General features: G+C 37.1%; 1 protein-coding gene across 2 annotated transcripts in view; it reads right to left on the bottom strand.

Annotated features, from left to right (window-relative positions):
• SPAG6 (sperm associated antigen 6) overlaps positions 1-26855 on the bottom strand; it is a 63214-nt gene that overhangs the window by 17175 nt on the left and 19184 nt on the right. For both annotated transcript variants that reach the window (XM_004757604.3, XM_004757602.3), the window contains exons 4-8: positions 25397-25580; positions 6156-6361; positions 5096-5269; positions 3775-3927; positions 893-1084 (exon numbers count right to left, since the gene is read on the bottom strand). In XM_004757604.3, coding sequence (XP_004757661.1) covers positions 893-1084; positions 3775-3927; positions 5096-5269; positions 6156-6361; positions 25397-25580 — 909 coding nt within the window. The remainder of the gene's footprint in view (positions 1-892; positions 1085-3774; positions 3928-5095; positions 5270-6155; positions 6362-25396; positions 25581-26855) is intronic.

The following is a 26855-nucleotide window of genomic DNA, read 5'->3' on the forward strand; positions in this document are numbered from 1 at the left end:
AAGAAAGGTACATGTTTTCTTAAGGGAGTTATGCTGGGAAACATTTTTTTCTTTCTTTGAAATTCTAAAATTATTTAAAAACCTATCCTAATTAAATTTATGTTTTGTGAATCATTCTCGTAGCCATTAATATTTTTTTAAGAAACCTTCCTTCTTAAAAAAAACACATGATTTTAAAATTTTTAACTTAGTGAATTTATGGACATTTTTCTTTTAAGGAACAAACATAAAACATACAATTAAATGATCAAACAGACTAAGGAGAGGTAGATCATAGCTTCAGGAATTCCCTCTGACCATTATGCCTTTCAAAAGCACCTTAAATTCCTCTGGACGCAGTTTTTAAATGTTAACTGGACTAAAGTTCTAATTCACCTCCAAACTCCTGCTATTCAATTCCTATTCCATAAGGAAAGTCAATATGAATATAGAATGAAAAACCAGACATTCATTTTACAAACCACTATGCACCTACAGAGAACTTTCTTTAAAATATGTCACTGTTAGATATAAGGATAACCCATTTTCAAAGAAAAGCTACCTCAGTTCTTCTGATATATCTGTATGTATGTATTTATTTATTTATTTATTTGACAGAGATCACAAGTAGGAGAGATGCAGGCAAAGAGAGAGAGGAGGAAGCAGGCTCCCTGCCAAACAGGAAGCAGAGAGCCCGATGCGGGACTCGATCCCAGGACCCCGGGATCAATACCTGATCTGAAAGCAGAGGTTTTAACCCACTGAGCTACCCAGGAGCCCCTATATTTATATTTCTTGACTAAAAAAATCAATATTACCCATAATGATAATGAAAACATTTAAGATTACGTATTTTTAAGAATGAGTAAAATCTAACAAATCTTAGTACAACTGTTAAAAATTAACCACTTACTTTTACTTGAAGATCCTCGGAACTTTCTGTTGACATATACAATGAAAGCAGAACCGGCAAGGTGTTTGTGACTGCAACAGCCCGGGCGTGCTCTGGAGTGTGTCTCCCAATCTGTCCTAAGGCCCAAGCCGCAGCAGCCTTAATATGATCTTCTGGTTCTTCTGACAAGCAGACTGACAACTGGGGCACACCCTGCAGCGTTGATCAAAAGAGCAAGTGTTATGAATCTAGAGCAGGATTAAAGAGTCTTCCATGTCTCTCAAACATTAGAAGAAATCATTTTGGCCTTGATCCCTTTTTTCCTAAACGGTTCAATAAATGAGCACATCACAGGGGCTGTCATTTTTCAAGTCAATAAAATGACTAGAACTAATTTACCTTAATTGTCTGTAACAATCCAACTAAACTATCTCTGCTAGCATTTACTCCCCAAATAGAGAGGCATTTAACCAAATAACAGATGCCCCAGACTAGTATATTACAGGCAAAACTAGATTCCACTGTGACAAAATAAAATTGTTTAGGATTTTAAATCTTTTATTGTCCTTTGTTTAAAGTTAATTTAGAATCCTTTTTAAAAAAATGCCCTTTACCAAGTATAATAGATCTGAGAACAAAATAACTACTATCCAAAATCAAATGAATGAGCAAGAACCCTATTTAAGTAACTTTTAGATGAAATAGATTCACTAAAACCTTTCCTGAAATAGTAAATAATTTTCACTTATTTTGGCCAACTTTTAAATGATAGTTTTGCCCATTTTAACATGATTAAAATATCAAAATAGCAATGATTACTTTTGTTACCCAGATATCATGTACTTATATGCTGCACAGGCTTCAATTTTATCTCAATAATAAAAACAGAATTAACTAAAGGGTCTCAAATACACGACATTTTATATTCCCAAGGAAGACTCAAATAACCAAATCAAATTATTATTCCAGATTCTATATAGGCATAATTTTGTAATGAATTTGAGACTATAATAATTATCACCTTAAATTTAGTATCACAAAAGCCAGTATCAAAAGGTCAGGCTACCATAGCAAAAACCAAATGATTATGTATATTTTCTCTTTGTCCACCTTAAAATTCAGTTTTCAGTAAGACTAACTGCCTAAAGAAACTGGCCATATCTCTTCATCAGCTTCTTTCTTATAACTGAAAATGTGTGTCTGACAAAACAAAAAAGGTCAGATCTGTTTCCAGAATAAGGCAACTTTCCAGAAACCCCATACTTCCGGGATATATCAAGAATGAAGGCAAGAGGAAGACAAGGCACTTTTATCCCCACCCTCCAAATTCTGACCTATGGGTCTCCATTGTTATGACTATCAAATGAGATAAGGAACATGAATGTGCTTTGAGAATTATAAAGTGTTGTGTAAATGGAAGCTGTGGTTACTGGTCCTTACGGGGCTGCACAGGACAAGGAAAGAATCATGCAGCCCTGGAGGTGTGCCTCAAACTGCTGCTGCCACCACCCCAATCTTCACTAACTGAAAGGCAAACTAGGTGGGAGAGGCCAGTGGCAACCCTAGACCAAAGGAGGGGAGCACCTCCTGGTTAGCTGAGGGAAGAAATACAGGAAGCAAAAGTAATTGCTTCTTTGATCCTTCTTCCTATGTGTAAGCTTTCTATGCACAAAAGAACTGCAAATCAAAAATCCCAATAATATCCCCATGGCGACCCTTCAGAAAGCACTACTGCTCTAGTCACTATCATAGTCTTTGGTAATAGAAGAACAAAAGGAAAAGCGCAGGATAAAAAGGGAGTGAAGCAAAGAATTATCAAGGAATTGGTAGAAAATAAAGATCTGAGGTTCCTTTTTATTCTGAGGATTAGCAAGGGATAAAAAAAGAAAAAAACAAAAAAAAACTCGCACTTCTGTTTAACACACAGCAGGTTTTCTATGCTGATAAGAAACCCACACCCTAGAGGGTTGCCAGAGACACTGTAAGCATACAGCCTTTGAAGCATTCTTTGGGAGATCAATATTTATTCATTCAACAAATATTTTTTGAGCACCTACTATGTGCCAAGGCTACACTCCATGATGGGTTAATACCGAGTTGAGATAAGGCCAAATCCCTAGAGCAAGGAAACAAAAACATTACTATCTGATGTGTGCTCTGAATTTCCTCCACCTAAGAAGAGAAATCAGTTCATGAAAGCTGAGGGAGAGAAGGTAGATAAAGAAAGGATGTGCTAGGCTTGTCATCTCTTACCCAAATGACAGGAAAGGGGATAATGTATAGACCTCAGAGAACAATGAAAATGAGTACCAGGCATGTCATTTATAACAGTTGTATTTTTTTTAAAGATCTATTTATTTATTTTAGAGAGAACGCATGCACAAGCAGGGGCAGAGGAGGGGCAGAGGGCGAGGGAGAGCGTCACCCAGCAGACTGACTACCCACTGAGCATAGAGCCTGATGTGGGGCTCAATCCCAGGACCCCAAGATCATGACCTGAGCTGAAACCAAGAGTCAGACACTCAACCAATTGCACCACCCAGGTGCCTCTATAACAGTTGTTTTGAATCAAAGTGTGCTTTATATGTCTATAAATATGTAGTCAATCCTTTGAGATAGATACGTAATATTTAAGTACAGATAATACTAAACCTCAGAAGTGTTGATAGTTTGTCAATATTAAACACTGGCTAAAACGTTAAACTTCTGCAAAGTAAACCTTACTTCAAGCATTGCTTTGGGAAACTTATTAACAACCTTGAAAAAAAAAAGCTGAAAATTTCTTGAGATAATTCTTTCACTCTGGTCAGTTCAATCTTACACTCTGTGGAAGGGCATTCGTGTGTGGTTCTGTCTTAGTACATCTCACTGCAATAATCAGAGGAAATGAAACAAGCACAGACCTTGGAAATGATCACCGCCATTGCCAGGTTCTCAGAATGAGCTGCTACATAACCAAGCATCATGATGCCAGGCAGTCTTATGTTCCCTTTGCAGGACCCAATACAATCAATCACGGCAGCCACTCCCCCGGCATTAACGATCAACTGCGAAAGCTAGGAGGGGAGGAGAATCAGAGCATTGTGACGATGAAGCACGAGATTACCTTTAAATCTCACTTGAACCTTGCCCATTTTTTTTTTTTAATTTAGGACCTAAAAAACCATCTGGTGAAATCTGAAATATCATTTAGTGAGACTGTTGTATTCATTAAGGAATAGATAAGTAGAATAATCCTGCTACTTCAAATGTGCAGACATACTCATTGCGAGGAGCCACTCTGGGGTTCAGTTTTTCATGCATCAATAGCACGACTTTTATCCTTATTGCAATAGATGTCAAAATTCCTCACTTAGACATCAAGTCTAGGGCGAGTTCATAACCAGTTAACACTGAAGCCCCCAATCACAGTGTGTGAGTATGAAGCACATTAATCACTGAGTGCTAAAAGACAGTGTCAGACTTGAACCATTCTAGCCTAATTATCTCCCCTTTGCTAGCAATGACTACTAGCTGATTGCACTTCAATCTTGAAAAATCTCAACCAAATGAAGACGCTAGGTGACATCAAGAAGGAATTTTGTGAAATGAAATTGATTAGTCAAAATATACACAGAAAAAGATGCGACTTCAGAATCCACCCAGATTTGCTTCATTTCTTCTCCTTGAGCATCTGAGAGCTCAAGCACTTAGCAGAGGGGTTATACTAGGCTGTGAGCCTGGTGGTCTCTTCAGACCTGGAGGCATGCTGTCTCTCACTACTCCCAGCTGACCCAGAACGACAAGGATGACAGAAGTCCATGCCACCCACTGTCTAGGAATCGAAAGCAGGAAATTATTAGAAACTGAGATTTTAGGCTGAAATTCTATTGATATAACCCAGTGGTTCACAACTAGGGGCCCTTTTGTCCCCTGGGAAACATCTGGCCCATATATGGAGACATGTTTATCAGGATGGGGTCAGGGGTGCTACTGGAGTCCAGTGGGCAGAGGCCAGGGATGCTGCTGACCATCCACCCTGTCCTGTAGAGGACAGCCCCCCCACGACAAACAGTTACCTAGTCTAAAACGTCCACAGTGCTGAGGATGAGAAGCCCTGAGCTAACCAGATTCTGTGGCACAGCACTTGAGCCCTGCAAACAAGTTGATGTTTTGCTTAAAAACTAAAACTAGCTAAATATTACTGTATTTCTAAAAACTTAATTTTTTTTTTTTTTTACTTACCTCAGGTGTATGTTTTGCAATCTCTCTAATTAAAGTAGAAGCATTTTTCTTCACGTATTCATCTTTGTCCTTCAGGCAGGTAAGTACAACTGGGAAAATCTCCGCTTCCACAACCATTTCTGCCAGATCCACAGAATGCTTTGCAATCTGACTAAGAGCTGAAAGGACCTGACGCTGTTAAGCAAAAACCAAAATAAAAATACATGATATAGAGCTTGCTGCAGAGTTCTGATTCAAACAGCTTTATACACACTCAAATCCCTTTATAAGAAGGAAAAAAACAATTACTTTTCTGACAGAACTTTAGGAGTCTTGAGACTGTCAATTCCTAGTCTTATACCGAGACACTTAAAAATGATACTAGAACTTAAATTCCCTAATTCCCAAATTAAATGCCTTCATTCTTTTGTGAACTCTTTAAATCTCTTATCTATGCAGATCATCAAAGAATATGACCTTTGGATGATAGTATTTCTTAATGAATACTTACTTAATGATACATATAGTACAAAAAGGATCAAGCAGAAGTAGCATCTTATTTTTGGCATCATGCTGATAACATTTCAAAGAACTTACCATTATTTAGTTAATGTTAACAATTTTAGAATCTTATACAATGTAACTACTAGAATGGGAAAGTACAATTAACTATTAGCTGAGAATCAAAAAATTTTAGGGAGCTATTAAAAAAAGGCTAAGATAAATACGGCAATTTTCATGGAATCTTAAAATATAACAGTGGCAGACTAGAAGACCTTTAGGTCTTCCAACCCTGAGATTCAGTCATTACATAATTCCTTATTTTCATGATTAATGTTAATACCAGTGTTACTTCTAGTTTTCAGCATTGCACATATTTTAACCAGATAGGTTCACTGTCTGAATTTTACAGCATAAGGCTTACATATTAAAAGATCAAATACATAACATACCCATATCTGCTTTCAATGATAAATTTTCTAATTATTTTTAAATGCATAATATTAATCTACACACATTTCTATTTTCTGAGGTAATCAGAAGCCTGATTTGTTTGTTTTTTAACTTTATTTTTAAGTACCTTTAATTTAGAATCAGGGTTCAGGATCATCTGGGCTAAGTGAGCAATAGCTCCTGCGTCCACTACCGTCTGCGCTAACTCCGGAGAATGCTTTGAAATATCACTGAGGGCTGAAGCAGCAATCCTTTTCAAAGCAATTTCTGGCTCCTGGATACAGAGTACTAAAAGAGGAACAGCTCCCGCATCCACCACAGCTTGTGACAGTTCTGTGGGTCCAAGAAAAGTAATTAAGTGAGTATGGGTGACTGACCCTTGTGCAAGCCATTTTTCACCCTGACAGATACAGCAAAGAAAAAAGGGGAGGGTGTACTTCACTGTCTCGACATCTGCATTTCAAATCAGCCTTCCTGGTTTCATAAACCATGTGGACCAATCCTGAGCTGAAAAGAATACAGGTCAATAGACGGACCTCCATTTACATGAACACATTTGAGGTAGATTAGGCTGAAATGGCTTGTTATTCTTTTTTTTTTTTTTTTTAAGAGAGTAAGCAGATGTCAGCTGTTTAAGCTCTGACAATTCTGCACTTCTCAATAGGCAAGCATTTTATGCATGGTTTACAATAACAGAGAAAATTAAAGTACCAAAAATTTACCAACCACACTAATTAGGCAGTATTTTGTGCTATTTACATGAGTAAACATTAACATGAATCTTGTGCCAATAATGTCAATTTTTAAATTCTTTTCATCTTATAGTACTTTTAAAAGATTTTTTTAACTTACTCAGGATTAAAAGGTGAATTTTCACTGTACATATAAAATGAGATCTACAACTGAACAACATATTTTGTATGCAAATGTTAATGTAAAGATAAAGGAATAAATTTATCTTAACCATTCCATGTCAGAAATAAAATCTTTTGAATATACATGTTTATTTGTTCACATGTCCAAGACAAACAGCTATAAAAATAACACATTTTAAATTACAGAGAATTGGAAACAAGCGGGCAGACCCATAAAATATATACGCAAAAAAATGTCTTTTGAGAAGCATAAAACACCATACCTAGTTACAGATTCTCCCCTCGTTGTATTCATGGCCTCTTACTAAATCACATATACCCATTTCTAGAATCTCTTCCTTTCAAATTATGTTCTCATTTTCCCAGATTTGTAGTGCCTTGGCAATTTATGTCTTCATAGCCAAGCTATCTATTTAGCATATCACTTAAAGTCTTCAATTAAAAAAAAAAAATAGGGGCACCTGGGTGGCTCAGTGGGTTAAAGCCTCTGCCTTTGGCTCAGGTCATGATCTCAGGGTCCTGGGATCAAGCCCCGCATCAGGCTCTCTGCTCAGCAGGGAGCCTGCTTCCTCCTATCCCTCTGCCTGCTTCTCTGCCTACTTGTGATCTCTGTCTGTCAAATAAATAAATAAAATCTTTAAAAAAATAAAAATAAAAAAATACAGTGTTCAATTTTTCAAAAGATTAGTGATATCACATTTTCTAAGAGGGAATAATGTCAGAAAATACAGGTTATAGAGTCTGATATTTGTTTTCCTTTAATTATTATAATTATCTTAGAAGTTCTAGTATCATGTGAATGGTTCACTCATCCTTTTATTAAACATGTATCAATGAAAGGTTATTAGGCGCCAGACTCATTCAACTCTAGTGCAGGTGACACACTTCTACAAATTAACGCTACAATGATTAGCAACTGTATTTCAATTTAAAAAATCTAATGTGAAATATGAAATACATTGGGAAGTTAATATGTATCTGAAGAACAAGAGGCAGATAAAAGGACGATGGTTTGGAAAAAAAAAAGACAACAGCAACAGACTGGAATCTCAACCTCTCAATATAACAGATTCCTCAGAAGCTTCTCTTGGATTCTGCTGCAATTGCCTTAAGATCAATAAGACAGCAGGTGAAACAGGTGATTACTGTATCTCTCCTACCACCCCCACCCAAGGGAAATGGAAAGAAAGCATAAAGTGCGGTATTTTATGTAATTTATAGATACAATTTTCATATTTTATGTTAATTAGTAAGATAATATAATAGTAACTTAATTCAGCTCAGTCCAAATTATACATGTGTTGTATGATAATATCAACTTTATGTGTACATATTTAAGGGGACCTAGAACATAAACACAGACAGTCCAGACATAGGATGGTTTGGCTTAATATTTTTCAACTTTATGATGGTGCAAAAGCAATATACATTCAGCAGAAACTTGGATCTTTTCCCAGGCTAGTGATACATACACCACACAATATTCTCTGATGATGCTGGGCAGCGGCCCCGAGCCTTAGCTCCGCCAACCACATGATCACGAGGCTAAACAACCAATACACTTACAATTATGCTGCACCCACACAGCCATTCTGTTTTTCACTTTCGGTGCAGTATTCAATAAATTACTTGACATATTCAGCACTTTACTATAAACTGGGCTCTATGTTAGATGACTTTGCCCAACTGCAGGCTAATGGAAGTGTTTTGAGCACGTTTCAGGTAGGCTAGGCTAAGCTACACTGTCAGTAGGTAGGTGTAGCAAATGCATTTTCAACTTGAGATATTGTCAGTTTACAATGGATTTACCGGGATATAATCCTATTGAAACTGAGTGAGATCTCTGATGAGCTGCATTTATTTTGAGAGAGTATAAAGATTAGTTCATCTATATATGTTTACTCATTTTCATTTATATTTTCTAAGAGGTAAGAGTACAGTACAGTAAACTACAACTGTTTAAAAGAACTTTTTTTTTTTAGAGATTTTATTTATTTGTTTGACAGAGATCACAAATAGGCAGAGAAGCTGGCAGAGAGAGGAGGAAGCAGGCTCCCTGCTGAGCAGATATCACATACAGGGCTGGATGTGGGGCTCCATCCCAGGACCCTGAGATCATGACCTGAGCCGAAGGCAAAGGCTTTAACCCACTGAGCCACCCAGGCACCCGTAAGTACTATTAATAGGAGGGCCTGGGTGGCTCAGGTCATGATCCCAGAGTCCTGGGATTGAGCCCCATATCAGGCTCCCTGCTCAACAGGGAACCTACTTCTCCCTCTGTCGCTCCCCTTGCTTGTGCTCTCTCTGTCAAAATATTTTTAAAAAATAAAATTACTGTTAATAAAAACTTAGGTTCTTTTTTTAAAAAAATCTATTATCTTTGTAATTCCCATGCATTTTATCCTTTCCTTGAATAACTGTTAGAATGCTGTATCCTCCTTTTCCTGAACTCTATAATGTCAATAAGAAAGCAAACTCTGTTCTTCTGACTTGTTACCGTATCCCAGCCTCAGCTGTTTTCTATTCTCTCCAGAGAAGTGATGGTAAATGAGGGGAAGGCTAGGGATGGCTGGAGAAAGACTTACTGTGAAGGTAATGAAGCTTCCAAGAACATGGGTTGGACTTACCAATTCTGTACTTAAGATTTCATATACATCACATCTCCAGATTTATATGGTCCTATTAAAAACTAGGATCAGAAACACACTGCTTGGGGTGCTTGGGTGGCTCAGTGGCTTAAGCCTCTGCCTTCAGCTCAGGTCTTGATCTCAGGGTCCTGGGATCGAGCCCCCCATCGGGCTCTCTGCTCAGCAGGGAGCCTGCTTCCCCCTCTCTCTCTGCCTGCCTCTCTGCCTGCCTCTCTGCCTACTTGTGATCTCTGTCTGTGTGTCAAATAAATAAATTAAATCTTAAAAAAAAAAAAGAAACACAGTGTTCTTTATAAATGATGGCATTCTATTACCTTGATACACATCCAAGGTATAAAGCAGTGTATGTACAGGTAAGGATACAGGAGGTGTACAGAATGCACACCATACTACATTACACTTACTACAGACTATTTCCTCCTGCCTCTGTTGCTCCTCTTTTTCCTATGGCATATCTTTCTCCCCTTCCCTATGGTTGCTTCCTCTGGCATTTCTGTGCCAGTCACTGTTGGTATCTACCCAGTAGCCTTTGTCAGCCAAGGCATGAGTAGAAGTCAACTAGAAGCATCTGTTGATAGGGTTTTTTCTTTGTCGTCCATAGATACAGGAAGAAACTCTGACTCTTTGCTGACATGGTCAAGTGTATGAATGACATCTGGAACTCCTACATCCATCTTGCAATGATAATGGAAGAAATCACCAATATTCTGAGGATGGCTGAGTACAAAAATGAAAAACATCTGGGTCCTCCATGACACTGTTCAGCTGCATAACCAACCTTGGAACTGCCCTGACTCTGAGCTTATGTGTCATGTAAAATTTAAAATGTCCTTATTTTTAAGCTATTAGTATCTGATATTCTGTAACTTACAGTCAAAAATATCCTGGTATAATCCTGTCCTCTCTCATGTTCGGTCTATTTACATATTTTCCTCTCTTCCTTTGGTCACTGGGTGTTCAAAAGTGCTTACTATGTCCTAGAAACCTGGCCAGATCTTGGGGAAGCAGAATAGAGTAAAATTATTTTGTTGTAGCAGAGCTGGCTTGGGGTGAAGGTACACCAAGGAAAAGCGAGGAGTCAAGGCTGTGGAGTGCAAGGGAAAAGCATACGCAGGGCAGTGTTTCCCGTATTACCTGCTTCTCCCTTTTCCGTGTCCTACACTTCTCTATTTGGGAAAATGTAACGGTAACCAAAGCACATGCAAATTCGGGTACATTTAAAAATGATTTCCCGTAACAGAAATCTCATGGAGTTCATTTCTAACTGTAATTTGAAAATGAGTTTTGGTTGTTCAATTAATTTTGATACTTATGAAATCCAAGACTGATACAGATTGAGATGCTCATTACAGGTTTTGACCAAAGAAAAGCAGTGAGTCAAGAAATTTATCTTAGTGCCTGAAAATAGCTTCATTTTAAATTTTAAATAAATCTTCAAAAATTAGTTTTTAGAAAACAAATCTCTTATGCAATAACATTTGACATAATCATTACTGTTAGATAACAAGATTAGTAGTTATACAAAGAAAAATGCAGAGAAAGAAGGTTATATATTATAACAACATGCTAAGAATTTATAGTGGATTGATGGTACTATTGCTGATGTACTTTTCTTCTCAATTTGGCAAGTTTTCTTTGACGCGATTACAAATTTTTTAAAAAGAAATGTGAGCATGTCTTTTGTCCATACATACAGCTACTGCTGTGCTAACTATACTAGTATTATATTATAAAGGAAAAATAAATATAAACATTTTAGCTTATTTTTTATGATGGAGGGAATTTTCTTATTTTAAAAAATGATGAGGGGGCACCTGGGTGGCTCAGTGGGTTAAGGCCTCTGCCTTCAGCTCAGATCATGATCCCAGGGTCATGGGATCGAGCCCCACATCAGGCTCCCTGCCTAAGCAGGGAGCCTGCTTCCCCCTCTCTCCCTACCTGCCTCTCTGCCTACTTGTGATCTCTGTCAAATAAATAAATAAAATCTTCCAAAAAAAATGATGGGAATGTATGTCTCCTTTAAGCATTCTGAAAATTTAAAATCTTTTGAAAATTATTAATATATAATAGAAATATTATCCATTTACTTTTTCACACTTGCCCTCTTGCCTTAATGTATGCCCTTATTACATTTAAGTTAAAATATTATATTTTAAAAATGTGAAGCATTATTCATTTGTAATCATTTTTTAGACTGCAAATTGTCAGAGGGACTACAACTATCCAATAGCACTTTCTTTTTCATAAATAATAATGAAGGTCATTTACGGCAGACATGTAGACAACTAACTATACAGTTCTCAGACTTGCTGGTCAGCTGTTTTCAGTAAGGGAATAGCTGGTCCTGTTGGGCCTCATGAATACTCACTGTTGAGTGAAGGAAGGAAAACCGCGTCCTCCATGGGACTGTGACAAGAGTGGTCACCTGTCACTTCTCTCTGCCTCTCTCAGGTTTTCCATGATCCTTTCTACGAGCATTATGTGCATAAAGCTCTTTGAATATTCTTAATATGAAAATTTGGGTGAGAACTCATTGCTTCTCACACAGTTGCCTTTTCTTAAGAATTTTATTCTGTGCTGTTCTTGGGACCTGGGTTTGTGTTTTTGTTTTTTTTCCTAACAAAATAAAGGCTGAACTTGTAGTACTCTCTCACGAAGAGGTGTGAAGGATTACAACTTCAATGGATCAAAACCTTTAATACAGAAAAATTAAAAATGCTCGAGACACTTTAATTTTAAAACAAAAAGACATGGCATAAAGGGAGGACTTCTAAAAACAACACACTCATAAAATTAGTACTATCTAGAATTGGTTGAATGGAATACTAGAAATGACTTTATGTTGACTGGAAGAGGACAGAAATGTCCATCAGTGTATAATAGGCATGGCTGTAACAGGTAAAACAGGGAAGTCAGGGAACAGGGATTTTGCTTTTATAGTGCTCACAGCGGCTTGCACCCCTCCTCTTAATTGCTGTGGCGGGTTGTTTGTTTCAAGCTGGAATGGTAAACTCAAATCTCCACGGGGCCCAGGCAAGTAATTCAAATAAGTGAAGTCAGAGAGTGTAAGAAAAACAATGAGGAGAGGGGCAGTAGAAAACTGGAGAAGTACATGCACCAACTAAAAGCAGCAGCAACGACTTAGCTTGAGCCTGGTGTTGCCATGTAGGAACATAGGCCGGCTGCTGTCAGATTTTATCATGTTTTGAGAAGCCAGAAATCTGATTTTTAATGTGAAACCACCTGGTTTTTTAAATGTCGGCAACTTTTTTTTTTTTTTTTTTGGAACACCATGAGACAATACAGTGCAGGCCAAATAAAACACATCCCACATCCATCCGTGGGCCAGCTACAGCTTCCAACCAGCACTTCACAACCCTGGGCTTAAAATTTATACCTTGTAAAATGACCTGTGGGAGGCTCTGGATGTGGAATCTACCTTTGATTCTTGAAGTCATGTTTTGGAGTCATAAAAGAACCACTGTAAATAAAATAAATTAAAATAAAATATAGGGGCACCTGGTTGGCTCAGTGGGTTAAGCCTCTGCCTTCAGCTCAGGTCATGATCTCAGGGTCCTGGGATCGAGCCCCGCATCTGGCTCTCTGCTCAGCAGGGATCCTGCTTCCACCTCTCTCTCTGTCTGCCTCTCTGCCTAGTTGTGATCTATCTGTCAAATAAATAAATAAAATCTAAAAATAAATAAATTAAAGGAAAATAAAATATAAAAATTTCAGCCGCAAATTTCAAGAAACTGATGAAAACCTAAAAGTACTGGCCTGCAAAAAAAGAATCTAAATATATATTATGATACTTAGCTAATTCTTCTGCTCATAATGGAGATGTAGGAGCAAACTTACAAAGTTTGCAAAGTTAAGTGATCTATCCAGAGAATTCATAAAAAGGACTCAAAATGAAGAGGCTCTTCAAAAATAAAAAAGGAAAAAAATACTATGAATTTAACACAGAAATCAATAGGTAAATCGAGCACCTCAGGAACTCTAATTTCTTTTAACTTTATTGCTTTTTAAATTATTTTTTCACACACCATTTTTAATCAGTCTCCAAGCCCTATGACAAGTTATACTAAAAACTAAAAGAACATCATGAATCATCACTTCTCTGTTTTAGCCATTTAAAGATAGGAGGTTTTTGCATCTGGTTGTAAAATATATCATCACTTCAAAACCTTTTTGAGTAAAGCAGGTAAAAGATACCTTTAAAACTTGGCTACACACTAAAGATGTTAATCTTATGTTATAAAAGTTACTCCATTCAATCAGACTTTTCATGATTTGGTAAAATTATAGTAAACATCAAATATGGTGTTGCAATTGCTAAACCTAGTTACTATACTGACTGTACTCCAGTATGAGTTTGGGAATGTCACTTTCAAAGTGGAAGGAATCCGTCCTGTTTTTAGTCTAACACAGTAAACCTACTGCTTAGTTATCTATTGCTGTATAACAAATCACACCAACTTAGCTGCTTCAAACAGGAAACATTTACTATGTTGGGTTTCTGTAGGTCAGGAATCTGGGAGCAGCTCAGCTGGGTGGTTTAGGCTGGGGCCTTGCACTAGGCTGCAGTTGAAATGGAATGTCCATTAGGGCAGTTATCCAGGTCTCCATTGGGTCTAGAGGATCTGCTTCTAAGCACACTGACAGGAATGTTGGAAGAAGCCTTCATCAGATCCTCCCCATTTCTGGAGCCCTCCCCCATAGGTTCCTTATGATGAGGCCTCCCCCAAAGTGAGGGACAGGCATCCAAAAGACAGAACCCAAGACAAAGCCTGCAGGCTTTCATAATCTAACCTCAGAAGTCACATACCATCCCTTCTGCTATATCTCACTGAGAAAATGTAGGAGGAGGCTACACGAGGATGTGACTAGGAGGAGGTGGGCATCATTGGAGGTTGGGAGGCCATCACAGAGGCTGGCTTTATTCTTCACCAACACACCTGAGGCAACATCCCTCTGTAGGTAACAAGTCCTCTATAATTTTTTTTAAAGATTTTATTTATTTGACACAGAGAGAGAGAGATCACAAGTAGGCAGAGAGGCAGGCAGAGAGAGAGAAGCAGGCTCCCCGCCAAGCAGAGAGCCTGATGCGGGGCTCGATCCCAGGACCCTGAGATCATGACCTGAGCCGAAGGCAGAGGCTTAACCCACTGAGCCACCCAGGCGCCCCAACAAGTCTTCTATAATTCTGAGCTGAGAGACAGACCTCTCCAGTTGCAGGGTGGGAAGAGAATTTGCATAGTATAATGAAAAAGTCTACTATATTATTTTTATTTATTTCCCCCACTCCACAGATGTCATTTTTCCTGCTCTCGTTACTTCCACACTACATCCCTCCAGTCCTCAGAGCTATCGGTCTAACTTGTACATGTGGGTTCAGAGTTTGAGAGATGAAGGGTTAACATCCATATGTATGCTTTGAAGGTTAAATAATTCTGGCTCCTTTAAAAAGTCAAGGGAGTCAAGGAAGCCATTGATCTGGAGTTAATGGTGCCCTAGTAAGAAATTACAATCAGCTGGGACGGACGGCGCACTTACAGGGCTCAAGTATAAAAAGCAGCTTCAAAATATGGTTAAGGAGAAGTAGTGGAGACAAGAGAAAGAGAAATGTGGGAAATGAGAGACTTGGGGATGGCCTTGGAAGTTAATAGGTAACATAAGATCTAGAGCAATTTTTAAAACACCCAAATTTTGGCACTTTTTTTTTTTGTTTTCAACTTATAATGACTTCACAGCTAAGACTAAGCTGAATAGAAGGAGGCAAAAACTACGAAGAGGGTCCGTGGCACTCCACCCACGAAGAGACTGATGATTAACTACTGGGAATCAGATCTTTTACAAAATTTGCTTTTTGTACCTAGAAATGTTTTCATTTTGTTTTCCAGTTGCTAGATGAGCATATAATACTGCAGCCACAGCTGCAGCTTCACTCTGCCTACAGTTTGGCACGCTGCTTCAAAAAGAGTAAACTGAAGCGGAAAGGGTGCCTTGTATGATTGCGACATCCCTGGCACACTTTCTTTGCTCCAGCCCAGTTTTAAGTCCCTGCCTTCGAGCTGCTCAGGCAAGGGCAGCAGGAGAGGACTGGACAGTCAAGGGTGGCTGGGGCTCTGCTGAACTCTCTGCAGGAACACCACAAGAGGAAACAGAAAAGGGAGATAAATGAAACACCAGATGATTAGAAAGTTTGTCAGGTTCTTTTATAAAAGTGACCCCTGGTCCAAGATTCTTGGTGTGACTCCCTCTGAGTGGTTCCTAGAAGCTTCCTGCAGGCTTCCACTGCCCACATTTATTCCTGAGGATGAATTCAGCTCAACATTTTAATAATTGCATAATATCCCACTGAGTAAATATATGCCATAATTTACTAAGCCATTCCCCTGCTTTAGAACATTTAATTGTTTTGTTTGATTATGGTTTGGGCCATTATGAAGTACAGTGTAGTGAACCTCTTTGTGCATTAAGATTATGTATTAGTTATCTATTGCTGTGTAACAAATGACCCAACTCAGCAGCTTCAAACTTGGGGAGCTCCAGTTTCTTACTGGTTGTTGGAACCTCAGCTCCTTACCACATGGGCCTTTCCCTAGGTTGTCTAACTATCCTCGTGTCATAGCAGCTGGCTTTCCCCAGAACAAGTAATGAGAGACAGCAAAGGGAGAACAACCCTGGGACAGATACCTCAGTCTTTTTTATCTGGTCACCTATCCTCAGAAGTAACCTGCCATCACTGTTGCCATATTCTACAGGCCACATAGACCAATCCTGGTATGATGTTGGAGGGGCCCATGCAAGGGTGTGAATATGAGGACACAAGGAACTCTGTGGGGCATCTTGGAGGCTGACTACCACTGGGTAAGCTAGAACTCCACTGGTTACACAAACACACATTCATGTTTGTATCTACTTATGATAGCGGCTCAGAGCTACAATTCTAAGAGGGAGAGTGTTGACATTTTTTGAAGTTCTTGCTATTTTTAGGTTAAACCATGTGAAACTGCTCTTTTTGTTAAATCAAAGCCAATTGAATATAGGTGACTGCATGTAGGTAAACTAATGTACACCAACCTAATATGGACTGCAGAATTGTATTTTATAAGTAGATGTCTCTACCATCATGTCTCATCATGTGTGAGTCTGGCAGTCTGGTCACTTTACATATAAAGTGCATGTTAGTCCTTACATATAGTAAGAGATTGCTCAAAGTTGAATCACCATTTACTTCTCCCCAAATAGTATTTTTAGTTCCAAATTCCTAACTTACTGCATACTACAGTTCAGTTATAATGATTAATAAACATGAATATTATGAATGACTTTTTAAGACCATAGCATTACCACTATATCGCCTTTTAACAAATAAACACAAAGTGGGCACCTGGGTGGCTCAGTGGGTTAAAGCCTCTGCCTTCAGCTCAGGTCATGATCACAGGGTCCTGGGATCGAACCCCGCATCCAGGTCTCTGCTGGGCAGGGAGCCTGCTTCCCTTCCTCTCACTCTGCCTCTCTCTCTCTGCCTACTTGTGATCTCTCTCTCTCTGTCAAATAAATAAATAAAATCTTTAAAAAATAAATAAAAAATAAATAAACACAAAGCACTGGCATGCTAATTCTAATAGCTACAATTAAAAAGCAAAAATAGGAGAAATAAATTTTAATAAATACATTATTTAACACAATATATTCAAAATATCATTTCAATATGCAATCAATATTCAAAAAATTTAATGAGATATTTCACATTCTTTTTTTCATATCAATTCTTGGAAATCTAGTGTGTGTTTTGCACTTATGGTACATCTCAGTTTGGCTGCTAAATCTTCACTGGAAATACTCAATCCGTATTTAGATTTCAAAAAGTCTATAGCTAAGAAAGTAGATTTACACTTAGGTTGCTTTGATCATACCTAAAAAATCTCCAGTAATTGCACTAGTTTATCAATTTTTAAATTTATATTAGAAGTAGATAACAACTTAGTTCCTCAGATCCCCTCGTCCCCATTCAAGTATGTGACAGTAACATGTGACTACATGTTAAAATCAAAGGAGATACAAATAAATGGCTAGTAATAGAATTATTGCACAGGTAGTTAAATAACTTCAGTTAATACCTTTTCGAGGTCAGAGGTCCTTTCTTGAGCAAAATGCTTTGATGCAATTAACTTACACTACATTTTTAGAGCAAGTTGGTTCATTCATCTACAGTCACAGATGAGAGCAAAGTAGGCCAAAAGTTAACTGCAAAATCAGCCAGATAACATGGTAATTAAGCAATAACTATTTTCCCTGTTGACAATGGATTTTAAGATTTATGATAAGATAATAAGATGATGAACATGGCTTACTTCAAAGTACAATCCTTTTTTTTTTTTTTTTAGGTGGCAGGGAGGGGCAGAGAGAGGGAGTCTCAAGCGGACTCCCTGCTGAGCATAGAGTGTGACATGGGGCTCGACCTCATCACCCCTCACAACCTGAGCAGAAACCAAGAAACCAAGAGGGGAAGTCTCAATGGACTGCACCACCAAGGCACCCTCAAAGATTCTTATGCCAACAAAGTCCCAAGCTTTTAAGAAGGAAGTTCTCTTGTCCATGGATGTTTGTGAAATGCTTAATTCCAGTACTTTTGAATTTCAGTCAAATACGCTATGACTAATGCACTTCTAGAAATTCAAATGTAAATAAAGAGTTCCCCCCTCCAATATCTAAAAGGTGTTTTAGAAGGTTTTATACACTAGTGATTGGAAAAAATAAACCAAATTCAAACCCCCAAAATGTGTTATGATCCACTGTTTAAACTTGATTTATTTCTGAACTAGTGGGATAAAAACACCCTTCTCTGGATCTACTCAGCACACCATTTCACGATATTTCTTGTGCAGATACTTGCACCAGACAAAAAACGAAGCCTCAGGCTAGAAGAATATTAGGTGGCATCAGGTAGACAAAGTATTTTAGTGGGTAGAGGGCTTTCCTTTTTCCTATAACTGCACTATCAATGTCACTTCTTTTTATTTCTATGCCCAAAGTCTGTCCAGCGGTTACCTGGAAGTAACTAGGTTCTTAAGAATAATATAAAGATTTCCCTTCCCGCGATGGTACAAAAAGCTTCACTCGTAATTCATTTTTCACTTGGTTCAACTTAGAATCACCCAGTATACTATATATGTACTCTTAAGACAGCATAGTATTTCTGTCTGATGTGCCCAGCTGTGCAGATAACTTTTATGCTCCTCTCTATCAATTTTTCTATCTTAGACTGTAAAATCCTAGAGATAAGATATTCGTCAAATTATTTTACTTTGAAGACACGGTAACACACACATAAGTGCCTCAGATACTTTTTGATGATTATAATGATGATGATGATGGCAATAAAGAAATTGTTCACTGGCCTCATATATAAAACTTATAGTCTCAGTGATTTGAGAATTTGAGATTACAAGATTATATGGTATTGTTCTATATTCTGAATTCTAAAAGAACATGCACAAAAATAACCTCAGATTTTATCAACCAAGAATTTATAACTTTAAAAATCACAATAAATAAAAATACAGAAGAACTGACAACGTATTTTTTCTTCTACTAGTGCACAAACACCCTAAAAATGACTAACAAATGAGGTAACTATGAGTAGTTATAATTACACTGAGTAGTTATGTAGTTAAATGAGTAGTATAATAATGATTAGTTAAATGAGTAGTTATAATTACACTGTTACTTTGTTTCACACACTTGGTCTCCATGCTGAAAGAACATAGATGAACCATTTATTTTCACTTCACCTTTATATAAGATTTATTTGTGAAAATCAATGTTAGGATCAAAAGAGGTATAACATGTAATACATATAATCCCATATACCTCATTTGTTTCTATGCTTATGTGTTCCTCAACCCCTCCAAGATGAAAGAAGTTGTAAAAACAAAAAGTCAGTAAAAAAAAAAAATCAACATTATTATCTACAGGCATCAGTAAAAACAGTTGTCTGCAGGGCTTTTAAAATAATTTTTCATTACCAGGCTGTAGTCCCCTTCACCCCTTCATTCCCACAACACAAGGTCCCTTGTTATCTCAGATATTTGTCATGAATATGTGGATTTTTCAAAAGTTAATTGCTGCTTCTTAAGCCTGTTCCACATGATTTAGCCTATTGGTATTTATAGATGGGTGACATGAGAAGAATATTCGCAAAAATTCTGAATTTTAAAATGTTCTTTTCTTTTTATCATGTCATCATTCTATACAAGACATAAAAGAACCAGGCTGGCCAGCTCAATCTGGATTCTTTCTTTATATTATCTGTTTAGCAAACAGAATATAATCTACTAAATGTTTCTGTAGTGTCCAAACCAGCCAATTCCTGTCAGCACTGCTCATCTTGGCACTCTCATCTCCTGACTGCCATTGAGCTGGGATGGAAATCTCTCATTTGATTTAGTCCTGTGGACATCAATCAAGTCTATAGGAGAAAGGATAGTCACACATGTGGAAACCAGCCATCAGGGATTAAAAACAGAGGTATCTGGCAAGACTTTCAGATACAACAAGGAGCTTAAAATGAAGAATGATGGGCTCTCATACACTTTACTTTCTCACACTATAAAAAGAAGAATCTCTGAAAGATTTTGAGTAATTGCCAAGCAGTTACACTATAAATCGTTGCCTGGCCAGAATATATATTTCCCCTCTCTACTTCAGCTCCCTCATCTATATAATATGACAATTATATTAATGATTAAAATGTTTTAGAACACCTAACCAAATGTACTGCATTCCTCTTTGCCAGGCTTGAGAACAAAGTTTACTCTGAGACAGCAAAAGTTTCTAAGAGATGACATATCCAGCCAAAGCTCCCACAAGAATTACACTTAAAACTTATTTTTGAGCCCTAATGTGGAAAATTATTCCTACAAAAGCCTTGTACAGCTCCTCCTTCCTAATCCCTCCAGCCAGGCTATTGCTCTCACCTTAGTCCCAAGTCCTACTCTCACTGTGGCCACACCCCCGCTACAAGGTCATTGGAGAGGCTGCTGTACTCCACACAGTGTGGAACCAAGAGAAAGGCTGCCAGTGGGGAGCAGGGCCTGGAGAGGGTGAAGTGCCTCTTTGGGCTCCTCCACATGGAAACGCTGCACCTGCAGAGACCCATGATTCCTTCTTCCTCGCCCCTCACAATTCCGGTCCACACAGGCTCTGTGCCTCATCCCTTGTATCTCCAAAAGCAAGAATAATCCTCAGAAACAATGAGAGAGGGTGACATTGATGAGGTAAATATGTTAACAGAATAATGCTGTGGAGTGGGAGAACCCAGCAAGAAGGAAGAAGAACCAGTAGGAGAAGTCACTTCAGCTTTTATTTAAAAAGCCAGAGAAAATATGAAGAAATAGCTTATTTACCTTCAAAGTAAGAGGTACCTACATCAAGAATATTCAGTGACTGGTGATTTAACCATAGAAATTTAATGACACAATTTATATGGAGTTTAAAAAGAAAAGAAACCCCACACCATTTTGGGTTGTTAATCCCTAGTTCCCTTTGATTATATAAAATGCTTTAAAATCTACACATAGAAGTAACTTTCAGAAATTGAGTTGTTCAAATAAAAACAAGACAGATGGTGCCTATTGATTTTTCTCTTCTACTAACTGCACACTTACTTTATTTTTGTTTCCTAGACACAAAACCTTTTCCTTCTATTGCCCTTAAAGGTATACTTTATTTCTTTTGCATTTCCATTTAAGGGTTATATTTCTTGAACTGCCTAATAAAACATTCTTTTAATACTGAATGAATGTCCTCCCATTAATCTAACATATTGTATCTTTAGGAAATCATTGAAAAAGAAATCAGGTTATTTAGAGGTAAACCCTTTATTCTCACTGATTCAGGATGTGAACAATGATTTCTTTTATTGCCTACTGGGCATCAATTCCCTTTCCTTCAGAGAAATCTATGCAGTAATCTCTTCTGGGAGCTTCTGGGTCCCAGATCCCTAACTACTGTGAAATATTGAAATTACAGTGGGAATCCCATGTGAGAGCCAGATTATAGCAAGAAATTGGAATGAAATCCTTAACACGGATCCTATTTATGAACTATAATCATTTAGCCTCAGACTCAACAAAAGGGAGATATAGAAAGGTTATCTATAGGCACCTGCCTGAGTATATCTGTACAGCAGTCCCTCAAAGTTCCTTTGCAGCACCTTTTGAAATACTCATGTTATAATCTGTTTGCAATAAAGTCCTCTGAACAAAAGGAACAATAACAACAACAAAAACCCAAAACTAAATATGATAACCAGCTTCCTGTGATACCAGCTCCTGATTTAAAACACTGCCTTAGAGACGTCTGGGTGGATCAGTTGGTTAAGCATCCAACTCCTGATTTGGGCTCAGGTCATAATCTTGGGGTCGTGGAAGCAAGCCCCCTGTTGGCTCCACGCTCAGTGGGGAGTCTGCTTGAGATTCTCTCTCTCTCTCTGCCCCTTCCTCCCCCATTCTCTCTCTCTCAAACAAATAAATGAATCTCAAAAAGGAAAAACTGCCTTAGTTTCCTCTATAAACGTATATTAAACAATAGTCCTAAGGTGATCCTATTTGGAAAACCAAAATCCAGATATTAAGAAAATCATTTTAATATACTAATTCAGAATCATTCTAAGCATGACAATAGTTTTCTTTCTCCACTTATTTTTGTACCATTTTCTTTCATATGCTACTGGTAGTTATAACCAAAATGAGATAATATATCAGAAGCATACTGCACAGAGCCAGGCACACAGTAAGTACTCCATAAGTGGTAGCTATTGTCTTACATATACACACATACATTGAAAAATCTGGAAAGCAAAGAAAATATATCCTTAATTCTATCACCCTGGTAACACAAACATGTATTTCTTTGTAATTGATGTTCACACGAATTTTACATTATTATATTGCAATATATAATTTTATCTCTTTTTTTACATTACAATCATGTTTCTGTATTACCATGTAGGATTCATAATTATCTTTTTAATTTGCCAAGTGAAATTCCATTAAGTAAAAACCACCATAATTTAACCGCTAAAGTCCTGCCAAATATTTGAGGGTTTTTGATATTACAAATAATACTATAATAACATTTGCATGAATATAAGTTTCTCATTCTGTGGGATTCTTCCCCTAGAATGAATTCCCAAACTAGGCTTTTTAGAGTAACCACGAACTCTTTCATGACTTAGATTAGTTATGCCAAACTGCCTTCCACAACTTTGAACAATTGTAATGCCTCCACCAATAGCCATAAACATCACGTCTTCTCTAACCTTCAGTATTAATACTAAATTTTATATTTATTGAATATTTACCATATACCAAGTACTGGTCTAAGTGCTCTGCATATATTGTCTCATTGAACTCACAACAGATTTCTGAAACATCCACTTTTAGGTACCATCTTTTGCAGATGAGGAAGTTAATGTTCAGGAAGTTTAAAAGCCAGGTCCAAGGTTATACAGAAACTAAGTGGTATAACTTGGACTCAAACTCAGATCCTGTCTAATGCCACAGTGCTCTTAATCATTTGGCTATATTTCAGCTTTACTCTTTTTTCACTTTTAATAAAAATAAAGATATTTTTATTAAAAAATAATAAGTGGGGAAAGACATCTTCACTGATGTTTTATATGCAGTTGATTACTAGCGAAGTTGATCATTTTTACATAGGTTTGTTTTAAAATTGTATTTTCTTGTTGTATTATTTGTTCATATTATTTAGCAACTTCTGTAAAGTGGTGGGGGCAATTTTGTTCCCTCTATATTCTTTACCAATCAGGTGTGTCAGCATGAACTTCACTCAAGAGGTCCATGTCCTTCTTGATGACTTCATTGAGCTGTCAGTTTATAAGAGGAAGTACTCCTTTTTCTCCTCCCTTTTACCCAATATGGGCTCAATACAAATATATTCTATAAGGTTATCATGTCCATATCTCTTCATTATTATTCATTATTCGTTATTCATTCATGTGCTAAGTCTCCTGCCTGGTTTAGAACACCCGTATCATGAAAACCGATTTACCAACGTCTTTGAGAATTCATCAATATCTCACTCTCCTTACTCCCCACTACTTGTCTCTTTCTATCTTCAAATTTCTCTTCTAATAACTAGGATAAGGACTAAAATGGGTAGGTTTTTTTTTTCTTTTCAAATTTTTATTTGAATTTTTAGTTAACATAAAGTGTAATATTGGTTTCAGGAGTAGAATTTAGTGATTCATCACTTACATGTAACACCCAGTGCTAATCACAAGTGCCTTCCTTAATACCTACTGTCCATTTAGCCCATCACCCACCCACCTCCCCTCCAGCAACCCTCAGTTGTTCTCTATAGTTTAGAGATGCTTATGGTTTGCTTCCTTCTCTCTTTTTCTTCCCTTCCCCTATGTTTATGTTTTGTTTCTTAAATTCCACATATGAGTGAAATCATATGGTATTTGTCTTTCTCTGACTGACTTATTTTGCTTAGCATAATACTCTCTAGCTCCATCCACATCACTGCAAATGGCAAAATTTCTTTTTTTTTTAAGATTTTATTTATTTATTTGACAGACAGAGATTACAAGTGGGCAGAGAGGCAGGCAGAGAGAGAGGAGGAAGCAGGCTCCCTGCTGAGCAGGAGCCTGATGCGATGCGGGGCTCGATCCCAGGGACCTGGGATCATGACCTGAGCTGAAGGCAGAGGCTTAACCCACTGAGCCACCCAAGTGCCACCCCCCTTTTTTTTTAAGAGCAAATGGCAAAATTTCATTCTTCATTTCTTTTGATGGCCAAGTAACATTCCATTATATATGTACACATAAGATATATATGTATATATATTAGTAGATTTGCATTATATTTTACTTATTTATAGATTTTATTTAAATTCAAGTTAGTTAACATATAGTATATTATTAGTTTCAGGGGTAGAATTTAGTGGTTCATCACTTGTATATAACCCCTAGCGCTCATTACATTAAGTGCCCTCCTTAATGCCCACTACCCAATTACCCCCCTTTGTTCACCCATCTCCCTCCAGCAATATACCAAATCTTCTTTATCCATTCACCAGTTGATGGATATTTGGGTTCTTTCCATAATTTGACTATTGTTAATCATGCTGCTATAAACACCAGGGTACGTGTGCCCCTTCAAATCAGTATTTTTGTATCCCATGGGTAAATACTTAGTAGTGCAATTGCTAGATCATAGGGTAGTTCTATTTTTAACTTCTTTAGGAAACTCCATACTGTTTTCCAGAGTGACTGAACTAGTGTGCATTCCTACCAACACTGTTGGAGAAAGAGGGTTCCCCTTTCTCCACATCTTCATCAACATCTGTTGTTTCCTGTGTTGTTAATTTTAGCGTTCTGACAGGTGTGGGGTGGTATCTCATCGTGGTTTTGATTGGTATTTTCCTGATGATGAGTGATGGTGAGCATCCTTTCACGTGTCTGTTAGCCATCTGGATGTCTTCTTCGGAAAAATGTCTATTCGTGTCTTCTGCCCACTTATTAACTGGATAATTTGGTTTTTGGGGTGTAAAGTTTGATAAGTTCTTTATAGATTTTGGATATTAACCCTTAATCAGATATGTCATTTGCATATATCTTCTTCCAAGACTGAAATGTGTAGGTTTTTGTAAATTTGTGATCCAAATAACTTGGCCATCATTCAAAACTTATCTCCCATAATGTATGGAAACATCATTAAAACTGTATCCATAGTTCACTAAGCAAAACCAGATTTACCTAATAAATCTAAATTTTAATAATCCTGTTTTCAGATATGCTCCATTACCTGCATTATGTCTTGCAATATATCCAAGTGCCCAAGCTGCAGCCTCCTTGACTCCAGGGTCAAAATCTTCCAAGCATATCACCAGCGTATCCAGTGCTCCACAATCAACTATCGCCTGAGCTAGTTGAGGAGAATGTTTACCAACTGCTCGTAACACAAAGGCAGCTGCTTTCTTGTAAAAACGCTACAATGATAAAATAGATAAAACTCAAAGTGAGTTAGGCACTTATAAAACAAAAAGTTAAAATAGACCAAGACCAACATAAAAATGACATTAATATAAATAAAGCTCAACAGCTTTTAAATCCAAAGGATGAAAAACACCCTGCAAAATCATTTTTTGATGTTTCCCCACTGCTTTTGTTCAGTAACTAAACTGAAATAATATAAGTCTTAAATGACATTTCAAATGTTTTATTATGAAACATTCATTTGGAAATTACATGAAATGAATTAAAACATTGTATTTCCTACCAATTCATAAAATAATGAAATTTTCTGTATCTGTATCACACTGAGAAGTATTTGTTTGACCCATGGGAACTCTTAGATTGTTAGCATGTGCAACAGAACTTTCCACTGACAAATTCATTTCCTTTACTTGCCCTCAGTCTCTAAGCATGTAGGCCTTTCATGACCTCAACTAATCTTTTGGTGTCCCAAGTTATCCTGAAATAACAACCATGTTTCAAAATGCACTACCAATTGTTGAATAAACATAAAGGCGAAACACCCGTGATACCTTTTAAAAACCTTTCCTGGTAAATAAACTAACCAAACAAAGAGACGTGTTATTTATCCCCTCTAGGAAATGCTTTTTTAAAACAATAAATACAAATGACTTACTGTTAGGTGAATGTTAAGTAATGTTTCACACTTATAAAATTTTCATACAAAATTTCATCATATTGAGAAATAATAAAACTGAAACACAAGATTAACATGTTTTTCTTCATATAACTAAAAAAATTAAATGTATTAGGAAGTATTTGACTATAACACTCACTATTGTTTCAAGATTAGTCTAATGACACAGTAACAGTCTCTGTCCTTTATTAGTAGAACCCAGATAACTCCCTATTATAGATTCCAAGCTTCTGTTTCTTTACAGTGACTACTAAGAATGACTGGGTGACTATGGCATCTGTTTTGAAAGTACATTATTTACTCTGGCTAAAAGATTAAGATACAACAAAGATTATAGGAGCAAGAAAAAATACATCAAGTATATTTTAACGTATTATATCTCAAAAATTGGTATATGTTAATGATATAAGAAATATTGTATGTCAATGATGTTTTGATTTATTTCTTTAGTTTCATAAATGTTAACATATACAGATATTAAAATATTTGTTATAAAGGTTACTTTTATGTCAGTAACCAAATATCTACTAACTTACTATAAAACTGAGAGTTTTAAAGTAGCTTTGCATTATTTTCTTACAATCATGGAAAA

Source organism: Mustela putorius, unplaced genomic scaffold (assembly GCF_011764305.1).
Source record: "Mustela putorius furo isolate JIRA1106 unplaced genomic scaffold, ASM1176430v1.1 tig00000827_pilon_pilon_pilon, whole genome shotgun sequence".
Lineage (NCBI taxonomy): Eukaryota > Metazoa > Chordata > Mammalia > Carnivora > Mustelidae > Mustela > Mustela putorius.